Source organism: Eretmochelys imbricata, chromosome 16 (genome assembly GCF_965152235.1).
Source record: "Eretmochelys imbricata isolate rEreImb1 chromosome 16, rEreImb1.hap1, whole genome shotgun sequence".
NCBI lineage: Eukaryota > Metazoa > Chordata > Testudines > Cheloniidae > Eretmochelys > Eretmochelys imbricata.
The window spans coordinates 16,079,814-16,104,787 of record NC_135587.1 but is presented as its reverse complement, the minus strand read 5'-3'; the positions used below and the strand labels follow the sequence as shown (position 1 = coordinate 16,104,787).

Sequence of the window (24,974 nt, the reverse complement as noted above, 5' to 3'; positions counted from 1 at the left end):
TGCCTCAACCTCCCCAGTTGTAGAATGGACAGAAATAGTTGCAGGGATGCCAAGTGTTACTATTACACCAGCCCTGGGTATGGGAAGGGAAAGCGTTAGGAAATCCAAGGGCCTCCTATCCCCGCACAAGGCCCATGATTCAGTGTGCCACCTTCCACTCCCCCACCCTCACTCCAAATTCCTGTGCCAGGCCTGCTTGGGGCACAGAGTGAGTCCAACAAGGGGAGACTAGGAACAGGTGCGGGCATCTGTGGTACGAGTGAGGAGGGCGACTGAATGGAGGGAGGAGCCAGTGCTGTGCCCCACCCAGAGCCATGATGAATGGAGAGACACCACGTTCTCAGCAGTGCAGAGTTTCCAGCTGACGTGGAGCATAGCAAGGGACACTAGACTAGACCATGGGCAGTGATCCTCAGGCCCCTGCCCTGGCACGTCTGTGCCAAGGATTTCTGGCAGTGGCAGCCCTGGATACAGGGATCTCGAGAGCTGGGGGGCCGTGCCAAAGCGGAAGTCAACCCAAAGGAAGGCCAATGACACAGCGGCTTTTCCGATAAGCTGGCGTAGCGCCAGCATTCACTGGGCATCCCAGTGCCCAGCATAATGGGGCCCCTACCCCAACGGGTGCTTTGGGGGCTACCACAGTCTCACTAGTTAATCATAATAAGCACCCCCTTCACCTCCTCCCCAGCCCAGAGCGGTCCCCAGGCCCCTCCTTGTGGAGGGTTAAACAGGAGTCCAGAGACCTGCCTGCTCCCTCCCACCCCAACCTTTTGGCTTAGGGGTGGAGTAAATGCTGAGTGGCACTCTTGTGAGGAACACACCGCCTGAGGCTGCTCTGCCACCGTCCCCTCTTAATCCCCCTGCCCACACCCCCCTTCCCCCGAGGCCACCAGAAGCCGCTCTTGTTAAGCATTGATTAAGCTCGTTAATTGGTGTTTGCCAGGCAGCGAGAAGAGCAGATAGCGGGGACGGCAAATTCATTACTGCCTGGAGAGGAGAAACTTGATTGAAATGAGAGAAGGGCGGCGGGAGTGGAAAGGAGCTGCTTCCCCTTCACAGACAGTCGTATGGCATGGCTGGAACAACGGGGGGTGAGGACTGGAGTGTGTGCAACCATCGCCCTGTTCAGCAGCTTCATGGGCCTTCCAGGCCATTGGCCTCCTACCCACCTCCCAAAACGGGGACTTGCAGCTCCAATGAGCCAACAAGGCTTAAGATGCAGGAAAAATGAGATTTCACACCACTGACCCAGGTGTGCAACACTTATTGTCTCACATGCACACTCGCAGGGAGGGGCTGGGAAGGGAGAGTCCATCACGGCTGAAGGCCCGTTGCCTAGGGATGCTCAGGACTAGAGGTGGGTGCTGACGTCAGGGGTGAGAGGAGTTTGCTGGCCTCGCCGTGAAATCAGGACCACAGCTCAGTGTGGAGCTTTTAAAGCAGGGCAGGCCGGCTCAGAAGGGGAAGGAGCTCCCTGTGTGTACCGAGTGACAAATAGGAAACATGTCAGGGAGGCTCCCTGGGCCACGTTCTAGACCAGCAGGGTCTGTCTGTAAAACTCCCTAGATGGACATGCTGCCCCCCCACCCCCCGAATGTTCACACGGGGCAGCCATCTCCTCACACACAACTGTCTCCCAGGTTACTATGGCAGCCACCAGCAGGGCCTGAAGCAGGGACTTCTGGAGCTAAACACTCGAGTCACCACAAGGCTCCATAGCTGGGGCTGTAACTCATGGCCTCCTTGGATTAGGCACAGAGGGGGGCCATAACACACAGCAACCAGTGGGTCACATTATATTGTACCATCATGAATGATGGTGGTACCTTAAAATTTTCCCTTCTACAGCACCGTTAAGCTGAGCATCTTAAAGCCCTTGACAAACATCATCCACTCTGTGAGGTGTGAGCCTCACACTACAGATGGGACAACAGATATGAAGTGAATGGCCCAAGGTTACACAGTGATTCATTGGCAGAGTTGAGACGAGAACTGAGAACTCCTGATTCCTGGCCTCTTGTTCTGGAATGGACAGTAGCACTGAGTGCAGCAATGGGGGCTCTGCAGACACCGAAATGAGATATTGGGAGCAACAGACCTAGTTTATTTGCTGCTGTACGGCACTTTTCACCCAACAATTGCCAAGCACCTTACAAAGGTAAGTTAGCATTATTATCCCTGCTTCACCACTGGGATGACCACAGCACAGGGAGGCCATGCAACTTGAGCAGTGGCCCATGGCAGAGCTGGGACTATTGTCTCCATCTCCAGTATCCCAGCCCTGTGCTGTAACCACTGCACTGCACTGCCGCTACCCAATGCGGCTTCCATCATGGATTTGGAACATCTAACTATGAGCATGCTTAGGCAAAAATGAATTAACGGTGGCGCAATACAGGGCAGGCCAGCCTCAAAGTGACAGTGACAGCATCCACAGAGCAATGGGCCTGCATTGACATGCCCACAGTTAGATGGCAGCACCATTGTCTCCCATGGAGCCCGTGTCTGTGGGTGTGTCTGCTGTGCAAAAAAGGCGGGGTCTTAACACGAGTTAGCTAACTTGGGTTAAAAAAAGCAGAGAAGACAGAGCTACTTGGTTCTTAACTCAGGTTAGCCGTTCATGTTAAAGCCCATAGGGGAGCCTGGGGTTGAACTTGAGCTGCTAACCCACGTTAAACACCGAGTTATTATGTCTTCACTGCTGTTTCAACCTGAGTTAAGGACACACCTTGTTTTTTGCAGTGCAGACATACCCCGGGTGATCCTATCCCTGACACTGGCATCCTCTATCAGGCCAGCTAAGACAGCAGCCAGCCCCTACGGGTACATCCACACTGCAGCTGGAAGCCAGCCTCCCAGCGTGGGTAGACAGACTTGCACTGGCAGGGTTCACGCGAGCACACTAAAAATAGCCGTGTGGCTGCAGAGGCACCAGCGGAGGCTTGGGCTAGTCACCCGAGCTCGGACCCGGGGCAGGGACAGGCCAAGCTCACGTGGCCAGCCTGAGCCTGCACTGGTGCTGCAATGGTGCAAGGCCCTCTAGCACAAGTCTGTCTACCCTGTCCCTCCCTGCTGCAGTACAGGCATATCCCGAGACTCTCCTGCCAAGAGACATCCACCAGGCACCCCCTCGGAAGAAGAATCACACTATCCCCTCAATTTCTCTCACCCGCCAGGGAAGTCAGCTGCCTCTCTCGGGCTCTTCTCGAGCCCTTTCTTAAGCATGGAAATCGCTAGGTGTGTACGCACTTCAGAGCATAACAGACTGTTGAGTCTGCAGTGGGGCTGGCTGGATGTGCAGACACTGAGTGAAGACTCTGGCCCTGTTTGCATCATATAATGTGCACTGCACACTACCCTCAGGGACAAAGGATTTTCAAGATGATCAGAATTAGTTACTGTATAGCCCAAGGGAAAGTTGCAGTTACAGGCACTCAGCAACCTGCAGGCCCCTGGGCCCTTAGATTACTAATCATCCTTGTTATTTATGTTACAGTAACGCCCAAATGGCCCAAGCAGGATCAGGCCCCCTGAGGGATTAGCACTTGTTTTTTTAGGAGCCAGCCCAGCAGCCCAGCTTTATGCCAGCTTCTTCATAAACATGAGCAACCAAAAACACACCATGTGACTGCACAGAGCCTACAAAAGCCACTTTCATACCGTATATTTCGTACCAGTTCCTTGGGTTTTATAAGACAGGGCGTACACTGCCCACTGCAACACAGCGTCCTGCCTCTCACGGCAGAGGTAGGACCTGGTTGCGATCATTTGAAGGGGATTCTTTACTGGGGCTGCCAGACACAGGGAGATTGCTATGGTTCTTTCTGGCTCCTAGATTAATCTGTCTTGGTGCCTAAAGCCTGGCTCGAACTAGCAGTCTGGGATCAGCATGTGGACTACACTGCCTATAAGTGATTAGTTACAGGACTGCCAGAGAGACTCCTTCGACCAGGGGAAGAGACTGTCTCATCTTCAGTGAGACTTTCCTGATGCAACCCAGAGACCTCAAGAGAAACGCTGGTTCTTGAAGAGAAGAGGACGTAAAGTGGCTGGAAACGTCTTACTTGAGACGCTGTATTTGCTAATTAGATAAATATGGCTGGAATCTCCATCCAGGAATGCCTGACTCAGTTACCCAAGATAAGCCTTTAGTAGTATTCGCAGTGGTCTAGTACAATGGTTCTCAATCAGGGGTACATGTACCCCTAGGGGTACGCAGAGATCTAGGGGGTACATCAACTCATCTAGATATTTGCCTAGCTACATAAAAAGCATGAGCAAAATCAGTACAAATTAAAATTTCATACAATGACTTGTTTATACTGTTCTCTATAAGAACTCTGTGGTTTTCAGTTTAAACCAATATTTACCAAAAAATCCTGGGATTTACAAAAAGTATTATTTGTTTTTTTCCGATTTTCACCCTACTTTTGTATCATTCAAATATATATATAAAAAAAACTTGTTTTAGTAGGAAAACACAATCCATTGCATGAGATCTATGTATTACAATAATACATTAGTCTGTGTACATATGCAAAGCTGCCTGTTGAAGGAAGGCTATGTATTAGTCTAGAAAATACACACAATAAACAGGCACGCATGCAAGCTCTGAAGTGCGTGCACATCTGAACGTACTGATGAATCTCACACTCACCACATACACATTTCAAGCTGTTAGCAGAGAACGGTTTCACTAAAATGGGAAGAAAATGCAGATCTGTATCAGAATACGTTTGAGAACACCGGAAGTATTCAAAAGTTTTAAAAAAACAAAAACAGGAGAAAAGGATGAAGTTGAGTTTATGTGCTGCAAATGGTGTGGCCCATTTCTTACATGTAAATATTTATAGGCTAATAGTTCTAAGTCTAAAACAGTAAACTGTTTTTTCTAATAAAAAGTTTTATTTGGGGATCAGAGATGTACTGTTTTATTAAACTCAGAGCTGGCAATGTGTTTTGAGTTCTGTTTCAGTTCTCCAGCAAACCTTCTTGAATTCCATTCATCAAAGGATTGATCTACTGAATACTTTTTCGCCCTGTCCTTCCATCCAACCCTGATATTTACCCAGAAAAATTATTAATACCTTTTCTACCAATTTTGACCTGTTTTTGTTGTTGTAGTAATAAACACCGATAAATTCCCAGGAAAAATTAAATAAAATAAAAACCAAAAACAAAGGGCCCTATCTATATACTATAAACTGAAATGTAAGTACAATATTTTATAATTATATGGTAAAAATGAGAAAGAAAAAAATTGTTCAGTAATAGTGCAGCTGTGACACTTTTGCATTTTTATGTCTGATTTTGTAAGCAAGGAGTTTTTAAGAGAGGTGAAACTTGGGATACGCAAGACAAATCCACAAATCCCCTGAAAGGGGTACAGTAGTCTGGAAAGGTTGAGACCCATTGGTCTAGTATAGCAGACTATGGGCTAGGAGTCTGGATTCTATTCCTGGCTCTACAAGGGAGCTTAAACAAGTCACTTTATTTCTTCATGCCTCAGTTTCCCCTCACTCCCTTGTCTGTTTCGAGACTGAAGACTCTTTGGGGCAGGTACTGTCTCTTGTTCTGTATTTGTACTGCACGTAGCACAAAGAGGTCCTGATCTCAGCTGGGATCTGTATACTCTACTGTAATATAAATTATAATAACTTTAAGCCCATTATTTTGAAATAGAAGGATCCTAAGCATTAATAGTTTGACATCTGATGTTTTTTGGTCTACCCATTTCCTCCTCACAAAAATTCACGTTTAAAAATGTAAACTGTGTCTCTGGTTAAACATTAAATACACACCACATTCCTAACCCCCCGGGGCTCAGCATGCCTGTCTGGATTCAGAGACTAGTTCAAAGCCAGATTTGCTATTGGCGTGTCACCAGTAGCTGCTTGTGACTGGGCCAGCACACAGGGAAGGGAGCCATTTGCACACATTAAAATAATTTTGATTTATTCTTATATCCTTATTCCCACTTCCTCCTTATGTAGCCAACAACCAGCATCCTCAGCAACACCTAGGATCAGCAAACCTGCTTCATTGTCTGCCTTGCTCTTCAACAGTCATGTTGTCCAAAGTTCTACCATACACGATGCTGTGTTACGCTCAGATCCATTGAAATCAATAGGAGTGAGGCACCTAAATACCTTTGAGGATCTGGTCCCTAGATCCTATTGACATTTGCAAGGAAACTGCTTTTTAAACATTACTTCCACTAAACCAGGTTCTAGCAGAGTTTGGTCAACCAGTGTAGACAGGGCAAACCAGGTGAGACTCATTGGTCAGAAATGGTTTCAACACTAGACTGCTCCCTGGCCTATCAAAATACTTTCTTTTGTTAATAAGAATATATTTCCAAGCTAGCCCTTAAAAGCTTGAGAGAACCATGAGTAAATCTGGATTTCGGCTACACTTCAGCTGTTTCAACATTGACATCTTTGCCAAATTCCACCAACACTGGTCAAGTTCCCTCAACGCCTAGCTATCACTGATATAGAGCTCTACAGATGAAAAGCACTAAGTGCTTTACACAGGGGGTAAGTATCATTATGCCTGTATTATGGAAGCAGAAAATGAGGCACCGTTGCTGAAGTGACCTACCGACGGTCATCCCGCAAGCCAGAACTGGGAATAGCACACATGTCTTCCATCTTGCAGTCCAGTCCCCCAGTACAGGACCACATTGCCTTCACAGTAGGAGTTATTCTGTACGCTGACCACCAGCGTCTTTACCACCATGTCACCTAGCCCTGTTCCAAGCTGGGTTAACGATATTGGTGCCCATGTATGCTTGGGCTCTCCACGCGGTGGAGCTGACCCAGTATTAGCAACAGCGGGGAATCTGTGGAAACCGTCCCTAGTGAACACACTGCCTACTTGTTAAGGCAGGAAATAAGAACCCAGGAATCCTGCGTTCTACCCCCAGCTTGGCCACTGACTACCTGTATGACTTTGAGCGAGTCACCTCACTGCTCTGTGCCTCAGTTTCCCCATATGTCAACCAGGGATAACAGTGCCTACATCACAGCGGGCCATGAAGCCAAACTGATGAGCGTGTGCAAAGCGCTCTGAGATGCTCACAGTAAAGGTGCTATGGGAGGACAAAGCTTTATTACCATGATTTGTTAGTGTCATAGGGTGACCTTCCACCTTCCTGGGACCTGACTCAGCTCGCTGCTGCCTGAGCCTCCCTTCACTCAGGCTGGATCTCACAGCCTGGCTTGGATGCCACAGTGACTCTCTGGCTAATTAATTGAAGAAAACAAGTCCAGCCCTTCCAGGACATCCAAGTCCACAACGAACAAGACACAGAGTCTTCAGCCCTGCCTCCAGCGGTGCTCAGCCCCTCCTGCCTGGGGGTCTGTCTTCTTGCCACATGGTTTAGGCACTTTTCAGCCCAGCCTCTGCTTTCAGCCCTTCCTGGGTTTTTAGTCTCTCTCAGCGAGTTGCTCCCAGCTCTCCGTTGAGCAGCAACTTCCAGGGTCTCCTTCTGGCAGCCTCCCTTCTCCCTTCAGCCCCTCCTGGGCTCATCACTCCCTCTGGGGAAGGGAATTAATTGCCTCGCATATGGGGCTGTGCCCAGCTCCCCTTAAAGAGCCCCGCCACCCTGTGACAGTTACTATTACAGTCTTATACAATAAGCAGAGCAATCTTCTCTTTAATGGGTGCCATTTGTGGCTTGTCTAGCTACTACACTGAACAAACAAATCCAAAAGCCAATCCGTTCCCATTTCCCATGGGGTTGGGATCAACAAGTACACTAATTAAAATCCTCTCCAGACACTATTAAATATTTAAGGGCCTAACACAAGGTTTCGGAAATTGGGTTCAGGAAAAAAAACAAAACAAAAAACACAAATTCACTGTTTGCAACAAATACAGTAGGGGAAGAGCAGGGGAGAACGACTCTCTTTGGGAATCAAATAATTGTATGGGAAAAACACTCAGCAGCAGTATCTGGAAGTTGCATTAATTTCATTCCATGTAGCATTTAGCTGTGGCTTTCCCAAGAGTTGATGGGATTCCCTCCCAAGCATCAAGCTGCCTGTTGGTGCAGCCTGGAAATCAGAGATGGAAATGACCAAATACATCTTTCAGTCCATCCCAGCAGGGCCCAGGTCCATTGTCTGCGAAGAGATCAGCAGCCCTGTGTAAAACATGTTCTTCCACAATGGTTTTAAACAGGGCTCTCAATTAATCCCAGTTAACTCACGTGATTAACTCAAAAAAATGTATCGCGATTAATCGCAGTTTTAATCCCACTCTTAAACAATAGAATGTTTACTAGAATAGAATTAAACAATTGAAATTTATTAAATATTTTGGATGTTTTTCTACATTTTGAAATATTTGATTTCAATTTACAACACAGAATACACAGTTTACATTGCCCACTTTATATTATTATTTTTATTACAAATATTTGCACTGTAAAAATGAAAAACAAAAAGAAACAGCATCTTTGATTCACCTCATATAAGTATGGTAGTGGAATCTCTATCGTGAAAGTGAAATTTACAAATGTAGATTTTTTTTTTGTTACATAACTGCACTCAAAAACAAAACAATGTAAAACTTTAGAGCCTACAAGTCCACTCAGTCCTACTTCTTGTTCAGCCAATTGCTAAGACAAATAAGTTTGTTTACATTTACGGGAGATAATGCTGCCCTGTTTTTATTTACAATGTTACCAGAAAGTGAGAACAGGTGTTCGCATGGCACTTTTGTAGCCGGCATTGCAAGATATTTACCTGCCAGATGCGCTAAAGATTCATATGTCCCTTCATGCTTCAACCATTGTTCCCGATGAAATGCTTCCATGACGATGATCCTCATTAAAAAAAAATGTATTAATTAAATTTGTGACTGAACTCCTTGGGGGAGAATTGTATGTCTCCTGCTCTATTTTATCTACATTCTTCCATATATTTCGTGTTATGGCAGTCTGGGATGACAACCCAGCACATGGTCGATTTAAGAACACTTTCACTGCAGATCTGACAAAATGCAAAGAAGGTACCAATGTGAGATTTCTAAAGATAGCCACAGCACTCGAACCAAGGTTTAAGAATCTGAAGTGCCTTCCAAAATCTGAGAGGGATGAGGTGTGGAGCATGTTTTCAGAAGTCTTAAAAGAGCAACACTCCAATGAGGAAACTACGGAACCCAAACCACCAAAGATGGTGGCATCTGACTCAGATGATGAAAATGAACGTGCAGCAGTCCACACTGCTTTGGATTATTATTGAGCAGAACCTGTCATCAGCATGGAATCATGTCCTCTGGAATGATAGGCGAAGCGTGAAGGGACATATGAAAATTTACTGCATCTGGCATGTAAATATCTTGTGACGCTGACTACAATAGTGCCATGTGAATGCCTGTTCTCACTTTCAGGTGACACTGCAAACAAGAAGCGGGCAGCATTATCTCCTGAAAATGTAAAGAAACTTGTTTGTCTGAGCAATTGTCTGAACAAGAAGTAGGACTGAGTGGACTTGTAGGCTCTAAAGTGTGACCTTGTTTTATTTTTGAATGCAGGGGGTTTTTTGTATATAATTCTACATTTGTAAGTTCAACTTTCATAATAGAGATTGCACTACAGTACTTGTATTAGATGAAGTGAAAAATACTATTTCTTTTTTCTTTTTTACTGTGCAAATATTTGTAATAAAAATAAATACAAAGTGAGCACTGTACACTTTGCACTGTGTGTTGTAATTGAAATCAATATATTTGAAAATGTAGAAAACATCCAAAAATATTTAAATAAATGGTATTCTATTGTTGTTTAACTGCGATTAATCGAGCGATTAATGTTGATTCATTTTTTTAATCGTTTGACAGCCCTAGTTTTAAATAAAACTTGGCTCGTTGCTTGGGTAATTCTCCTTGCTCCCACTGGATTTTCACCACTGCCACATTCATGGAACAGCTCTGAAATGGACAGTTACTCCAAAGGCACTGAAGGGAAACCCTGTCTTCTTACCCACAGCAGGTGTGGGGGAGAAATTTAAAGGCAGGAGATTGCTCCTCAGACCAACAGAAGGCCCTCAATAGGTTTAAATCCCATATGCATGCTAGACTGGGAAGGATAATCTCATGGATAGGGCACAAAACTGGGACTCAAGAGCATTGGGATCAAGTCCTGGTTCTACCATTGTGTGAGTCTGGGCAAGTTTTAGCCTTGTGTAGAAATGGGAGACCCTACCTCCTAGGGAGCCTAAAACCCATTTGTGACGGGGAGATGCTCAGATACCATAGTGATGAAGCCCATATAAGTACCTAGATAGCCAATAAAATGGTGGGGGGAACTGCTGTGGCAACACCAAGGGCAGTCAATAGTTTCGTATCAGGGAGGAAGGATCAGAACTGGAGAATCTCTTCAGAATAACATTTATTACTTACAAAGAGAGGGCCCGAAAGAAACACACATTCAGCTCAGAAAAGAAAAGAAGCCGACAAACATTATTCCATTTAGAAGTCTAAGATATGCCTCAGAGGCAGGATAATTTGAGGAAGGTTCAGGAAACAAGCCCTAATCTTTCATTAGCATATAGAACAACCTCGCCCATCTGCATAATTTGTATCTCTAGGACAAAAAAGCTCGCAGCAGCAATCACACAGGCAATTGCTCAGACAATAATCATAATTCTCGGAGAAGCAGCATTGTCTAGTAATCCCAGCTTGCGAGAGACTCGTACATATAGCCCTGCATGGACTCATCACTGCACTGTCTGAGTACCCCACAACTCTCCCACCATGGAGCTGGCCTCATCCTTGCTTTTGCACCCCTGGGCAGTGGGGGATAGCAGGCCTGTAGCACATATGGCTTTCAGTGCATTTCCCTGTGCGTTTGATTGTTATGTTGGTGCTCTTTGCGCGAACCAAGAGGCTGGGGCCCCAGAAGTGCCACGTCCAGAAGCAGAAGTACAGAAAGAAGGAGAAAGAGAGAAAAAAGAATGAGAAAGAAATAAAGAAAGAAGGAACGAGAGAGGCAATGTCACCCCCAGAGACAGAAGCTAGTCACGTGGACTTGTTCTTGGAATCGGCACCTTTGATGGCTTCAGAGCTTCTTGTTTCACAACCTTAATTACAGCACCAGCCAGCCAGGGTCGGGAGAACGTGCTGCAGATAAGCTAACACGTCAGTGGATAAATGAAATACGATTCTTTTGATGCCGCTGCAGCATTAGGCAGGTTCTCTCTGCGGCCTGCAAGGGGACAGAGTAGGATTTCGCCGCTCTCTGTCCCTAGATAGAGGGATACGACAATGCAGTTGTCTCCCTCCCCCATCCTACCCCCCCCCCCGCTACCCTCCCAGCATGCCTTATGAACCCTCTGTCCTCTCCCTCCTTCAGAGCTCAGCTCCCTCTGGATTACTCAGGAGGAGGAGGAGATGAAGCAAGCACCAGTCAAGCATCCCCACTGCCCCTTACAGAAAGGGAGCTTTCCAAAATGCCCAGGAAGTACTGGGTGAGAGACTGAGCTTATGGTGTAGGAGAAAAAGCCACACCCAGCGCTGGGGCCATGCTGTGAGCTCTTCCTCTCAAAATCCCAGCCCAACAACACCAGGGGAACCTCTCTCCCCACTGGGCAGGGCGTCCTCAAATTGCAGCTGCTCCCCTGTGGTAGAATGTGAAGGGACGTCAAATGACGGCTCTGCCCTCTCTGTGGAGAATGCACTCATGCTGCTTTTCCAGGGAATGTCATTGAGGGGCACCTCTACTAAGGTAGAGCCTTGGCTCCAGCCAAGATCAGGGTCCCACTGTGCCAGGTGCTATACATACACCGTCCCTGCACCAAAGAGCTTCCGGTCTAAATAGACAAAGGAGGGGAAGGGCAATGGTCACTTAGCAGAGCCAGGACTAGAACCCAAGCTTCCTGAGTCACAGCCCAGTCCACTGGACCATGCTGTCTCTAGACACAGGAGGCTGCGTCCACTACCAAGAAATCCTCGACCTGGACCAGTGTCCCCACGCTTCCTTCACTCCTACGGCACCATTTCCCCTCTATTTCCTTGGGAGTGAATTAGATTAGCCAGCCATACCAAATGACACCCTCTACCAGTAGAGCAGGTCCCCCTGTGCTGCCCTGGCAACAGGCCTTGCGCCTGACCTAGAGAAGCCATCTGTAGCGATGAGAGGGGAGTTCAGTCCCTGCCCTCCCTGCTGAGACTGCTGACCAGCCAATGTCAGTCATGGTGACGGCTCAAGTGTGGACATCTGCCCAGGAGGAAGGAGACTGAAACTCAACATCTCGCTCCATGTAGACCAGGGGTTCTAAGACATGCATCTGGGTGTCACACTCATCCTGCCTTTCCCATACTGCTAAACGTGGCGGGGGGAAGTGCTGACTAGATCTGGTTACATGGAGGTGGGGGGATGCTGTGTGGTCCCGGTTCAGCAAAGGTTGAATATCGCTGTCTTAGGCCATCACCTGATACTAACTTGGGGTCCCCACCAACCCAGCTGGCTTGGAACTGGTGACCTGGGCAGAGAAGCAAACCTCACCGCTGTCCTTCCCCACTGGCTTCAGCATAAACAGGGCTCAGATGCTTTTACCAAGGTGTCATCTCACCCTGCACAGAGCAGGCACAGCTGGAGCAAATGTCTCTGTGTATCTCTCAAACCATCGGGTCCCTCATTTCCCCCTCATATCTCCTGATCCCACCTCCTGGGACAGAAGATAAACGCTTGGGCGGCGTTGCCCACCTGCTCGAAGAGCTATCCCCAAGAATCATACCAGCATCTCTACAAGTGGGAGAATATGAGGTGATCTTCAATGGCTGGCCCCCAAGCTGCCTGCCCTCAGCCCAGCTGTCTGCCTCTTTCCTGCTCTGAATGCATGCAGGCTGGATGGATGCTCTCCTTCCTCCAGCTAAGCCTCCCTTTCACATTCTTGTAAATATTAATTGCCACTGACAAGAAGCCTGGCAACAAGTGAGCTAGCGCGAGAAACAGCCTTTCTCAGCTGGCACACGGCTCTGGACTCCGCTTGTCCAAGTAAAGCAAGTGCGTGAACCTCAGCAGGATGTTCTGGAGAGGAGAACTGACTGGTTTACTTCGGGAGTGAAGGGAAACTGCAGTTCAGCCTCTTAATTTCTAGTCTGACACAATCAGATCTTACATTCATCCAGGATCCCAGAGTGCTCTAAACTAGACATCCAGGGATCATCGCCCCCACCACCAAAATACAGCCACCTCTGGGGTGGAACATAACATCTGTTTAACATTGCACCTTAACGCTATACATAGAGTTTAGTGCAGGATCAGAGATTACTGGAAAATCACTCCTCAGGACACACACCACTAAAAACGCTGAGATGCCACAACGACTGTGTTAAAGATGCATAAGACAGACAGCCTTGTTCAGTGACAGCACTCAGCTAAAGAACAGCTCTGGAAATGGTCAGACACGAAATGCACGTGGCAAACATACCTGGGTTCAGCTCCTAAAAGAGGGCCTCTATTTTCCCTTGTTCAGCATGGGCCTGGTTTGCTGAGGTGCCGAGAACCTACAACTACAACTGAAGCTAGTGAGGGCTGCAGCGTTAAGCACCACTGAAAACCAGGGTCAAGGTCTGCTTTCAGGAACACAGGGGGCAGAGTCCCTCCTAAATACCGTAACCTTGAGCCCGATGCAAGGGCAAATTGCAACACAGAGGCCATGCACTGCCTTGCAATGGGAAGAGGTGCCTGTGTTTGGGGTTTGCCTAGGAATGTTGGGAAGACAGTTACCCACAGGGCAGGTAGCTCTGGAGTTCCCCAGCTATAGAGGAGGCTGCCTAAGGAATTGCATACCCATCTGCTCCCAGGGGCTGGTTGTACCAGCCTGACACAATGATTAAGATGCTGGTGGCACTCCAGCTGGGGGGCTGTATTGGCAGCAGTAACAGCAGGCAATTATAAGGGAACTAAATCTAGTGTAGACAAGACCCTAGAGAGAAGGCAGAAAAGGCTAGTTGCTAAGCAGACCTGGGCTACCTGGCAGTATAACAGTAAAGTCTGCTGTGCAGAAAGCAGCTGGGTTTGGAGAGGGGCCTGGATTCGGAAAGCGACCTGGATTTTACTCCTGACTCTGTGTCACTGACTCTCCAGGTGACCTTGGGAAAAACACTTCATCTGTGCTTGCTTTTCCCGTCTATAAAACGTGCCTACTAACATCTACCTGTCTACATGCAGTGCTCTGAGATCTACAGCCGCAGAGTGCAATAGGTGCTAAACACTCTGCTTCCTCTTTACAATCTCATCTCTGTTTTATCCGATAAGCAATGGGAGCATTTTAAAAGTAATCACCTTGACTAATAAACCTTATTCTGGGGCCAAACAATCCACTGTCTAAATGGGTGACCCTCTGGTTCCTGCTGCCATCCAATTTCTGGGGGTTTCATCCCTCTCCACATTTCAAGTGTCTTTTCTGTCCCGTATTTTCTCCTTAAATCCTCCCTCTCTTAATATTATCTTTGCCAGCCAGCCATTCATTAGCGGGGGGGTTGAAGAGAATAGCACTGAAGAGAGCACCTGTCCCTGCCCTTTTTCTCTCTGAAAATCTGCGACATACTTGGAGTCTATTACTCTGGGCAAGAATCTTATGACCCACCAGGGTCTTGTGCACGGCAGTGTACAGAGTGTTGATCCAGCTTGCCTCCAAAATGTCTTGCTTGTCCTTTGGCTCAGTTATTTGGCCCTGGCTCCACACTAACGTCTGCAGCGGAATGAGTTTGGTGTTCTAGGCAGAGAGCCACTGGCAGAAAAGTGAACAGAACCGTGAGATCTATTCACTGCACCATTCTGCCTCTAGGGATACAATGATTTCCACTAAAGGAATGGTCTCTCGCACCAGGGGGTTTGCCCAATGCCAGCAAAATAAGACATAACCAAGCCCCAATTCTGTAGCCCCTCGTTCAGAAAAACATGCAGAAGTTACTAGCCTATCACTGCTGCATTTTAACTTTATTTTCCCACAGAATTCAACCAGCCTCTAGATTCCACAGTAAATATAAATCAATAGTCACAGTTTGCTTTTAAATTAACGTCCATTAATTCAGTGCATTACTGTTGAGCAATAAAGTCAATTTTGTGGCTGTATTGTAAAAGAGTAACAAATAATGATACTAGAATGAGTTTAAAATTCACAAAGTACATAATATGGAATAGGATACAGTTCTTAGGAAAAGAGCATCTTATTCTTTCTGGGCCCAGTTTTTCAACCTGGACCTCCATTTCTGCAGGCATCATTCTGTATTCACAAAGAACTGTGCCCACCCTGCAAGCCCCCTTCCATGTTCTTTTCTGGAAATTCATTGGAGACCCAAAAAATGCAGATGCTAAAACGGGGACTTGGGCTGCAATCCTGCAGTCAGATCCGCCCAGGGGGACCCTTATACCAGCATGGATCCAAGGGCAGCCTTGCCAATTCCCAAGATATTTAGTGTTTTTGTCTTAAAGCCCCAGCTGCTGGGGTCATGTGATTAGGAGAGACTCTCAGCTTTCATTAAAATAATGGTTCTAGCCCTTCTGGTTGCGGAAAAAAGCTTGAAAACATGAAGCCTAAAGCATCAAAAACCATAAAACACATAAAAATCACCCTCAAATCCATCTTTTTAAAAAATCTCAAGATTTTAGGGCCCTGACTCATGATTTTTCAATATTTGGGAGTGACAATGCTGTGACTGCAGGACTGGGACTGTGGTTTGCAAATGAGGCTCCCCGGTGCTGTGGTATTATTCTGACAGGAGCCCATGTCATATTTACAGGCATATTTACTGTGCCTATCATCACAGCACCTGGGCTCACGTGACATGGTTCTGATTACAAGCAATAGCTCAGCCACGAGGAACAGAAATACCCCAAGAGCCCCCACAACACCACAGAACAGAGACACGACTTAAGGTACTTCGGCCCCAGTTCTGCAAAGCACTTAAGCATATGCTTAGCTCCCATTGCAGCCAGTGAGACTTAACCACATGCTTAAAGTTAAGCACATGATTAAGTTCTATGCTGACTCAGGGCCCTTGTGAGGCTAAAGAGCAGAAAGCACTTACTTTGCAACTCAGGCACTTATTTCCTCATGGGACAAAACACACAGCAGTGAAAATCGTCCTTCTAAGCTACCTCAACAGAGCATTGAGAGGCTTAATCAATTAACGATTATAAAGCACTTTAAGAAGTTGGGAAACACGCTATGGAAGTGCAAAGATTTACATTATTTATTATTAATTATTATTATAATTCACTGTTGGCTTCTGCTGTATTCCCCTGTGGGGCAACAGCCTGGCCTCCCAAGAAAGGTTAGATCTCTCTTTACATTTCATCTAGGCTCCAGTCAGGCTGGTTTCATTCTGACACTTCTCAGGGAGGCAATGAGCCTCAGGGCCAGATTTTTTAAAGGTATTCAGGTGCTTAAAGATGAAGAGAAGTAGCTAGACCTAGATCCTCAAAGGCATTAGGCACCTACCTTCCACTGATTTCAATGGAAACTAGGTGCACAAATATCTTTCAGGATATGGGCACTTGTTACTGTTGAAAATCTCACTAGATGTCTATCTGCAGCTGTAGGCATAGGTGCCGACTCCGTAGGTGCTCCGGGGCTGGAGCACCCACAGGGAAAAATTAGTGCGTGCTCTGCACCCACCGGCAGCCAAGCTCCCCTCCCTGCTCCACCTCACCTCCTCCTCTGCCTCCTCCCCTGAGTGCACCACATCTTGCTCTTCTGCCTAACTCCCAGCATTTGCTGGAGCCAAACAGCTGTTTGGAGGTGTAGCAAGCTCCAGAAGGGATGGGGAAGAAGAGGGAACGTGGAGCGTTCAGGGGAGGAGGTGGGGAAGAGGTGGGGCCAGGGCAGGGATTTGGGGAAGGAGTCAGAATAGGGGTAGGGAGGGGGCGGAGTTGGGGCAGAGGGGGGTCAAGCACCCACTGGCGTGAGTAGAAGTCAGCGCCTATGGCTGTAGGTACCTAAATACCTTTAAAATCTGACTTCTAATACCATAAGTCATTAGTAGAATTGGAAATAGAACCCAGGAGTCCTGGTTCCTAGTCCTCTGTTCCGATGGCTATATAGCACTGTCCCATATGCCTTCCTAACAATATATCCCAATACATCTTTTTCTTAATAGGGAAAGTGCAGCATAAGGTTTCTGAGACACAGTCAAGCTTTACATTGTTATGTGCATCTATAGAACATGTATGTACTGATAACCTTGTACCATAGAGCAATGGAGGGTGGGCTCTATCCAGCAGTCGCTCAAATTAACAAAAACAAAAAGATTATTTTTAAAAACCCCACAAATACATGATGATGTAACAGAAGGAAATTCCATCTTGGGATCTGGTGCTATAGCACGCAGACTACATATATATATGGTTCACAATGTCATGGGAACTACACAATGGAATCATAACCTCACAGGACAAGACTGGTTATCTATTATCAGACGCCTGTTACAGATACACCCAGGGGATATCTATCTATCTGTGTATCTCAATTCACAATATAACTTGGCCCACGTACTACACTTCATAGATTCAAAGGTCAGAAGGACCATTGTGATCATCTGTTCTGACCTCCTGTATCACACAGGCCATAGAACTTCCCCGAAATAATTTCTGTTCGAAATACAGCATGACTGTTAGAAAAACATCCAATCTTGATTTAAAAATCGCCAGTGACAGAATCCACCATGACCTTTGGTAAATTGTTCCAATGATTAATTACCCTCACTGTTAAAAATTTACACCTTATTTCCAGGCGGAATTTGTTTAGCTTCAACGTCCAGCCACTGGATTTTGTTATACCTTTGTCAGCTAGATTAAAGAGCTCATTATCAAATATTTGTACCCCATGTAAAGTCACCCCTTAACCTTCTCTTTATTAAGCTGAGTAAGTTAAACTCCTTGAGTCTCTCTCTATAAGGTATGCTTTAACCAGTCTCAGGGCTCTTCTCTGAACACTTTCCAATTTCTCAACAGAGCAACCCTAAAGCTGATGGGCTCTGCAGTATAATAGCTAGCCCAGTAGACCTCTCCAGTAATGACCAAGGAGCTCAGGCAAAGGTTGTGGGTTCACATCCCACCATGGCTGTTTTTTGCTATTGATTTTACATGGGAGATGCTCCGATACGATGATGATGAGCAGCAGCGTAAGACGGAATGATAAGGTGCAGGGAATTAGGCCAGGTAACACTGAGCCCAGTGTGGAAGGGAGGGTTTTAGTCTCTTTGAGGAGCTGCTTACCATCTGACTGATCTAGGAATCCAGTGTTACTTCTGTAGGGTAAGAAAGGGGGTCTAGTAGACAGGGCATTGAACTCGGGAGATCAGGGTTCAATCCCCACTTCAGCCAGAGACTATGTTTATTGTGTGTGGCCTTGGGAAAGTCATTTTATCATCCCTGTGCCTCCGTTCTTGATCTGTAAATGGGGATAACAGCACTTCTCTAACTCCCAAGGATCGGAGGATAAAATTGGAGGCACTCAAATACGATGGAGATGAGGGCCATGTAAGGACCTAGACAGACAGGAAAGTGCTCCCTCTTCTTGACAACTGTGGCAAAGATGCGGGAACACTTAAGCTAAAGTGATTATCACCAGAGATGGGGCCTGGAATGATGAGAACTAGACAAACAGAGTCAAGTTCTAGATACACGGGTGCAGTTCTGCTGAAATCAAGGAGGTCCTATTCATTTACCAGAGGAGAATTTGGTCCATGGTATCAAATTCTGAATCTGGACAGTTAGGCCTGCATGTTTTATTTACCCATTCCTGTACACACAACTGGATTTCATCTGCACACATCCAGTTGGTGGCTGCGTGCGCCTTGCTGTCCAATCTGCTTGTGCAAATGTGAGTTTAGTGCCTACAAAAAAAGGTGCAGTGAGTTGTATGTGAACCAGCAGATGTGAAAAATCAGAGGCCAGCTTGCAGCTAGCTGAAAATGTGGCCCATAGTTTTTGATAGTGCTTGTCACTGGGCAGACTGACCAAAACCAAGAGGTAGAGGGATTTTTTTTGATAGGGGAGGAGGAGCTGGGCACGCAGAAGAGAAAACTGGAGAGAAGAATAGTGGTGACACAATGACTGATTTAAAACAAATGATCCCTCGTTGGCCTCATCTAGTAATGGAAACATCCCTGTATGAATGACAATTTCACAATACTATTACACTTATTCAGCATCTCTTGATGGCAAGACATAGGATATCATGATCCTTTGTTTGCCACATATTTCTCCCCAGAGGGATCCACTGCTGGGTAAAGAGAAACTACAGAGGAGACCAAAAAGGATGTCAAGGTAGCCCGGTGTCTGGTACCACTCAGCCCGGAAGTTTGTGATGGTGCCGGATCATCTCGGAACCATCCCCTTTGTTTTGAAGGACAGAAATGGAGATGGGATCTATCACAGCAGACAAAAGGCAGCATGCAGGTTTGGAAGCCTTTAATGACTTGCTCTAATGCTCTCTGCACCAGGCTGCCCAGTGGCTGTATAGAGCAGCACTGAATGATGGAGTTGTGCAATGCACCAGAGTGGCTCTGTTCCCTTTGGGAGAACCTGCTGCATCCTAATCTATTGCCTTTTGGGGTAAGTGCTGCCGTGGGACTGCAGCAGTGACAGTGGAGAGAGAGCTCCTGGGTCTGTTAGCTTTCAACTGCTCTCCAGCTATACAACAATAATACCTCCAACCTGTGAGCAGAGAAGCAGACTTGAACCCAGCAGCCTTGGCTGTACCTTCCTGCTTTTCTTTAGCACACCCTTAGAATTGATCTCAATAAGCAAAACAATCCAGCAGCTTGCAGTGTTAATAAGATTACATCAGTGATTCAAATGAAAAATCCACCTATTTGACAGAACAGATTATTAGGCTGATATTTAAGATTCCTGGAGAAAAAGAAGGAGCTTTCAGGTGTCTGACCCCTCACTGTTCTCCATAACACAGAGAAGAACCCAAACTTTGAAAGCTACAAATGGTAGAGATTAAAAAATGCTTCTTGGTTCTGAAGTGAAGGCGGCAAGGAGAGGAGAATTGAAATGGGGTTTTCTCTGTGCACCAATGTTTTGATGACATTCCAGATTTGAGTCAGGAAGCCCCATAAAGATCTGGAAACTGTGGATCCAGGTAAAGTACACATCGAGTTAGCAAGTGATGTCATATGGGGGAGGGGGGCATTCCTTGCCTGTGAGTTATTGGTTGCTAGGGGGAAAAGTTTTTTAATGGGATGGGGTGTTCCCCTGGCTCCCTGCCCCCCTACCAATAAATCGCTGTCTATATTCCTCTCTTTCCAGGCTAACCTTCTCTGAATTCTTGCAGCCGAGAACAGCAGCACTTGAGCACTCCATTAGGGGAATGATTAAGAAACTGTCAATGTTCTACAAAACCCAATGCTCTGAACTAAAAATAAACCAAAACACCAGGGGTGGGAGGGAAGGGAAAGAATTTCAGAACTCGGTCCAAATTCTCCCGCAAAGATTGCAGCAATGTTTACCACTGATGAAGTGAGCTGTAGCTCATGAAAGCTTATGCTCAAATAAATGTGTTAGTCTCTAAGGTGCCACAAGTCCTTCTTTTCTTTTTGCGGATACAAACTAACACGGCTGCTACTTTGAAACCTACCACTGAACAGTTTTTTCTGTCCCCCCCTGCCCCCTCCCTTTCACACACCCCCACGGGAGACATTTGGGGGAGAAGAGGGTGTTCTGCTCTCCTCGCCAACACTTCAGTGCATCATGATGTCTGAATCACCAGGCTGAGCTTCCCTAGAAAGAAATACTTGCTTGTCTGGTGCTTCTCATGGCAGTGGCAGGCTAATCCCTGAATAACAGTACCATAGCGGGTTCGCCCTTCTGTGATGACCCCCTCAAACACCTGCTTTTTCTTTTGCTTTCTTTATTAGTGCAGCAGATTGTGCAAATGCTACAAACCATGACACACTTACACATCCCTCCCCTCAACATTTGCAGGTGCACGCATTCCTGTGATACAAACAGCACACGTGCAGCCCCCAAATGCAAGCAGCAGGGCCCCATATGGAAAACCAACAGCATCTTTTGATCATGACCGGCTCCTACTCCATCCCTAACCCTAGTACAAGAGCAACCAGAAAGTTGCCTGATTGTAAGGGGGTTAGAATACTTACAATAGGTCTTCCTGGTCAGCTCTTCCACAACTTCAGGCTTCAACTTGCTGTTGGATTTCCCCATTATTGCCCAGAAGCTCTTCCTCCAGATCACTCAGTACATCAATCTCTATATTGCCTTGTAACTCCCCTTCTTTCACTGAGGGGTCATCAGAAAGCTTGCCTTCACTGTAAAAAAAATTCAAAACCACCTCGGGTTCTTCTTCCAATCTCCTCTCCTTCCTAGAACAATGTTTCTCTAACAAGCACCAGCAGCAATGGGATCAGAGGTAGAGGGGAGAATTGTTTTCGTTTTAGTGGTGCTCCAACCTTACCGGCAGATAGGATTTCAGTCCTGGAGGATTTTACCCCACTCTTCAATTGAAGAATGACGATCGTAAACAGAATTGCTACATTCCACTTGGGGAGAGGGCTTTGGGGTTTGTTTGTTTTTCTGCAGCGACCAGAGCTGTGGTTACATTTCAGTCATGGTTTCTCTTAATGAAAAATTAAACACTGCAGGTTGATTTGTTTTTCCTCCCCTCCCCTTGCTTGCACCGCCTGGAAAGGAAGGTTATTGTGCAGGATCTGTGTGTGTGTCTCTCTCTCTGTCCTCCCGGTAGCTCTGTGGAGTGTTGCTGTTGTCGTCCCTGGTTACAGAACACCCTCCCCTCTTTCTTTAGCTGTGTAGCTTCGGCAGGCAGGCGAGGATTTGCCTCTGCCTGCTGCTCTGGTGATAAGGTGTTAACTGGAATCTGCCAGTCAGACAGCAGCAGGCCAATTGTCTTACGTCTCCCTTTCTTGTCTCCTCACTTTCCTTTTAGATCAGTCCTCTAAAAAAACCCACAACCCAATAACATTTTCATTCAAAACAACTCAATGGCTTCTTTCTCTGCAGATGCATTGATTTCCTTCCTCTGGGGCCTGAAGAGAAAACGCTTGTTGTCTCTAACTTGGAGCTGAGTGTCTAATAGAGATTGGAGATTCCCCCACTCCCCTCTCTCCAAAGTCATGCATTTATCTGAGATTCACAGAAGTTAGGGATGGCAGAGATCTATTGGGTCCGTGGATCCGCTCTCTGCCAATGAGGAATCTGCCTTTGTTTTATCGGGAAGTGGCAATGATACATTCGGAGATAGGTGCAATGTAAATAAATGGGATTATTATTGTCACTATACTGGTTTCTGCCTTAATGCAAAGTCTCCTGAATGAGATTTATTGCCTATAGCACCATAGCGTTTTTTTGTTTTGAAGACACATATTCCTTCTCCCTGATTCCCTTGCCTGCGTTCTTGAGACTCTGTTTCTCTTGATGTTTTCCTGGCACATAATAATTTACAAAAAAGTGACTTTTTGTGAATTTTGTAGATAACGCTAAGGCGTTTGCTTGCTTTCTCTCCCTTGGGGTAATTTTATAGTGAGTGTGCAGCCGGGGTAGCAGAAACCTGCAAGAAACAAAATAGATTTTCATCACTGACAGGTGGGTCTTTGTAAATCAATAGTTTCCTTATCTCAGAGATAGAGCGTGCCCAGATGGGTGGAAACACCCAGCCTACCAAGCTGACTGTTGTGCAGGTGATTAACATCCCATCTGACAACATGTCTCTACTCAGTTTTCTACTTATGCTATTTATCTTCAAAAAGATCAAATAATGTACTGCAATCTATGAGTCTTGCTACAGTCATTTTTATCAGTGAAAGGGACTTTTTCCCCTCTGGAGCCAGTCAGAAACCTAGGTGCTGGCCCCTTCCCTCAAAGAGCCATGTGCGTTCTTTGATGTTAAAATTAGGACTTATTAAGACAACATACTGAGCCATCACACATCAACCAGCTTATCACAGAGGTGGGAACATCACCACCCCTTATGCATCAAACACATCAAGAGTGACCTCTATGCACCAGACACCACACTAATATTATAACCCATAGCAGGCAAAGATTCTGACCACCCAGCCAGTAACCTCAGCAGCAAAGCCACCTCCCTGCAGGCAGTTCCATTTCTTTAGGAGCTCTGCTCGCTCAGATTCAGGAGAGCAGGTGGTGAAGGAAGAAGAGCACTGATGGGGTTAAACCTGCCAAGGGAGAAGAAATCTAGTGAAGTCGTTCCCCGTCCTGCCAATTTCCAGTGCTTGCTCTGCCTCTGACTTGTTCTATGACTGTACGTAAGTCAGAGGGACCAGCATTTGGAGAAGTGGCCTCTGATTTATTTATTTATTTATTTTAGTCTGCTTCAATTTTTGGCATCCCCAGCTTGGAGGTTTCACAGGTATTGCTCAGCACCCTCACAGGGCTCTTGTGAGGATTAATTAATTCATGTTTGTAAAGTGCAAATGGAGACCGTGCTGAGACTCTGAAAATCTGACCCCAATCAACCTACCCACGGACCATACAGACAGTCACTGACAGACGTGGAAATACAGCCCAAGAGCTCATAGCTTAGCCTAGGCCAGCAACCTTCAACCCTATTCCACCTGGCAGTTAAAAACCATCCATGTTTTTTTGCCACAACCCACCCAACCACACAATCCTTTGCAGCCAGGAAGGGGAAGAGTATCTTTGGATACAGATCTGGTTAACCTAGTGAGGAGGGCTTTAAACTAGGTTTGATGGGGGCAGGAGACAAAAGCCCTCAGGTAAGTCAAAAACACGGAGACCTGGGAGGAGGGTCGGAATCTGCGGGGAGCATGAGCCATTAGAGCAGGGACAAGGGAGAGACAAGAGGGAACAGAGAGGGGAAATCAAATCAGTATCTTAGAAGTCTGAACACTAATGCAAGAAGTATGGGAAATCAACAGGAAGAACTAGAAATGTGAGTAAATAAACACAACTATGACATAGTTGGCATCACAGAGACTTGGTGGGATAATATGCATGACTGGAATATTGATATAGAAGGGTACAGCTTGCTCAGGAAGGACAGGAAAGGGGAAAAGGAGGAGGTGTTGCCTTGTGTATCCAAGATGTCTTGGACTGAGGCTGAGATGGAAATAGGAGACAGACTTGTTGACTTATCTCTGGGTGAGGATAAAAGGGGTTTAAAAACAAGGGTGATGTCACGGTAGGGATCTACTGCAGACCACCTAACCGGGGTGAGGCGTTTTTTAAACAGCTACCAAAATCATCCAAAGCACAGGACTTGGTGGTGATGGGGGAGTTCAACCGCCCGGACAGCTGTTGGGAAAATAACACAGCAAGGCACAGATTATCCAACAAGTTCTTGGAACGTACAGGAGACAAGGTTTTATTTCAGAAAGTGGAAAAAGCGATGAGGGGAGATGCTGTTCTAGATTTGATTTTGACAAACAGGGAGGAACTTGTGGAGAATTTGAAAGCTGAAGGCAGTTTGGGTGAACGTGATCATGAAATGGCAGAGTTCATGATTCTAAGGAATGGTAGGAAGGAAAACAGCACAATAAAGACAATGGATTTCAAGAAGGAAGACTTAGCAAACTCAGGAAGTTGGTTGGTAAGATCCCTATGGAAAGCAAGTCTAAGGGGAAAAACAGTTCAAGTGAATTTGGAGCTTTTCAAAGACCCTATTAAGGGCACAAGGGCAAACTATCCCACTGTGTAGGAAAGATAGGAAGTATGCCAAGAGACCACCCTGGCTTACCTAGGAAATCTTCAGTGATCTGAAACTCAAAAAAAGAGTGTTACATAAAGTGAAAACTAGGACAAATTACAAAAGGATGAATATAAACAAATAACACAAGTATGTAGGGACAAAATTAGAAAGGCCAAGGCACAAAATGAGATTAAACTAGCTAGTGACATAAAAGGTAACAACAAAACTTTCCACACATACATTAGAACCAAGAGGAAGACCAAGGCCCTTTATTCAATGAGGCGGGAAAGACAATAACAG

The 24,974-nt window shown here is 46.2% G+C and overlaps 1 protein-coding gene across 1 annotated transcript in view; it reads right to left on the bottom strand.

The window, feature by feature from the left end:
• The window catches only part of NCS1 (neuronal calcium sensor 1), a 93,593-nt gene extending 71,781 nt beyond the window's left edge, over positions 1–21,812 (bottom strand). Inside the window, exon 1 of the mRNA XM_077835852.1 lies at positions 21,130–21,812. Coding sequence (XP_077691978.1) covers positions 21,130–21,193 — 64 coding nt within the window. The 5' untranslated portion in view covers positions 21,194–21,812. The remainder of the gene's footprint in view (positions 1–21,129) is intronic.
• Between the last annotated feature and the right edge of the window lie 3,162 nt (positions 21,813–24,974).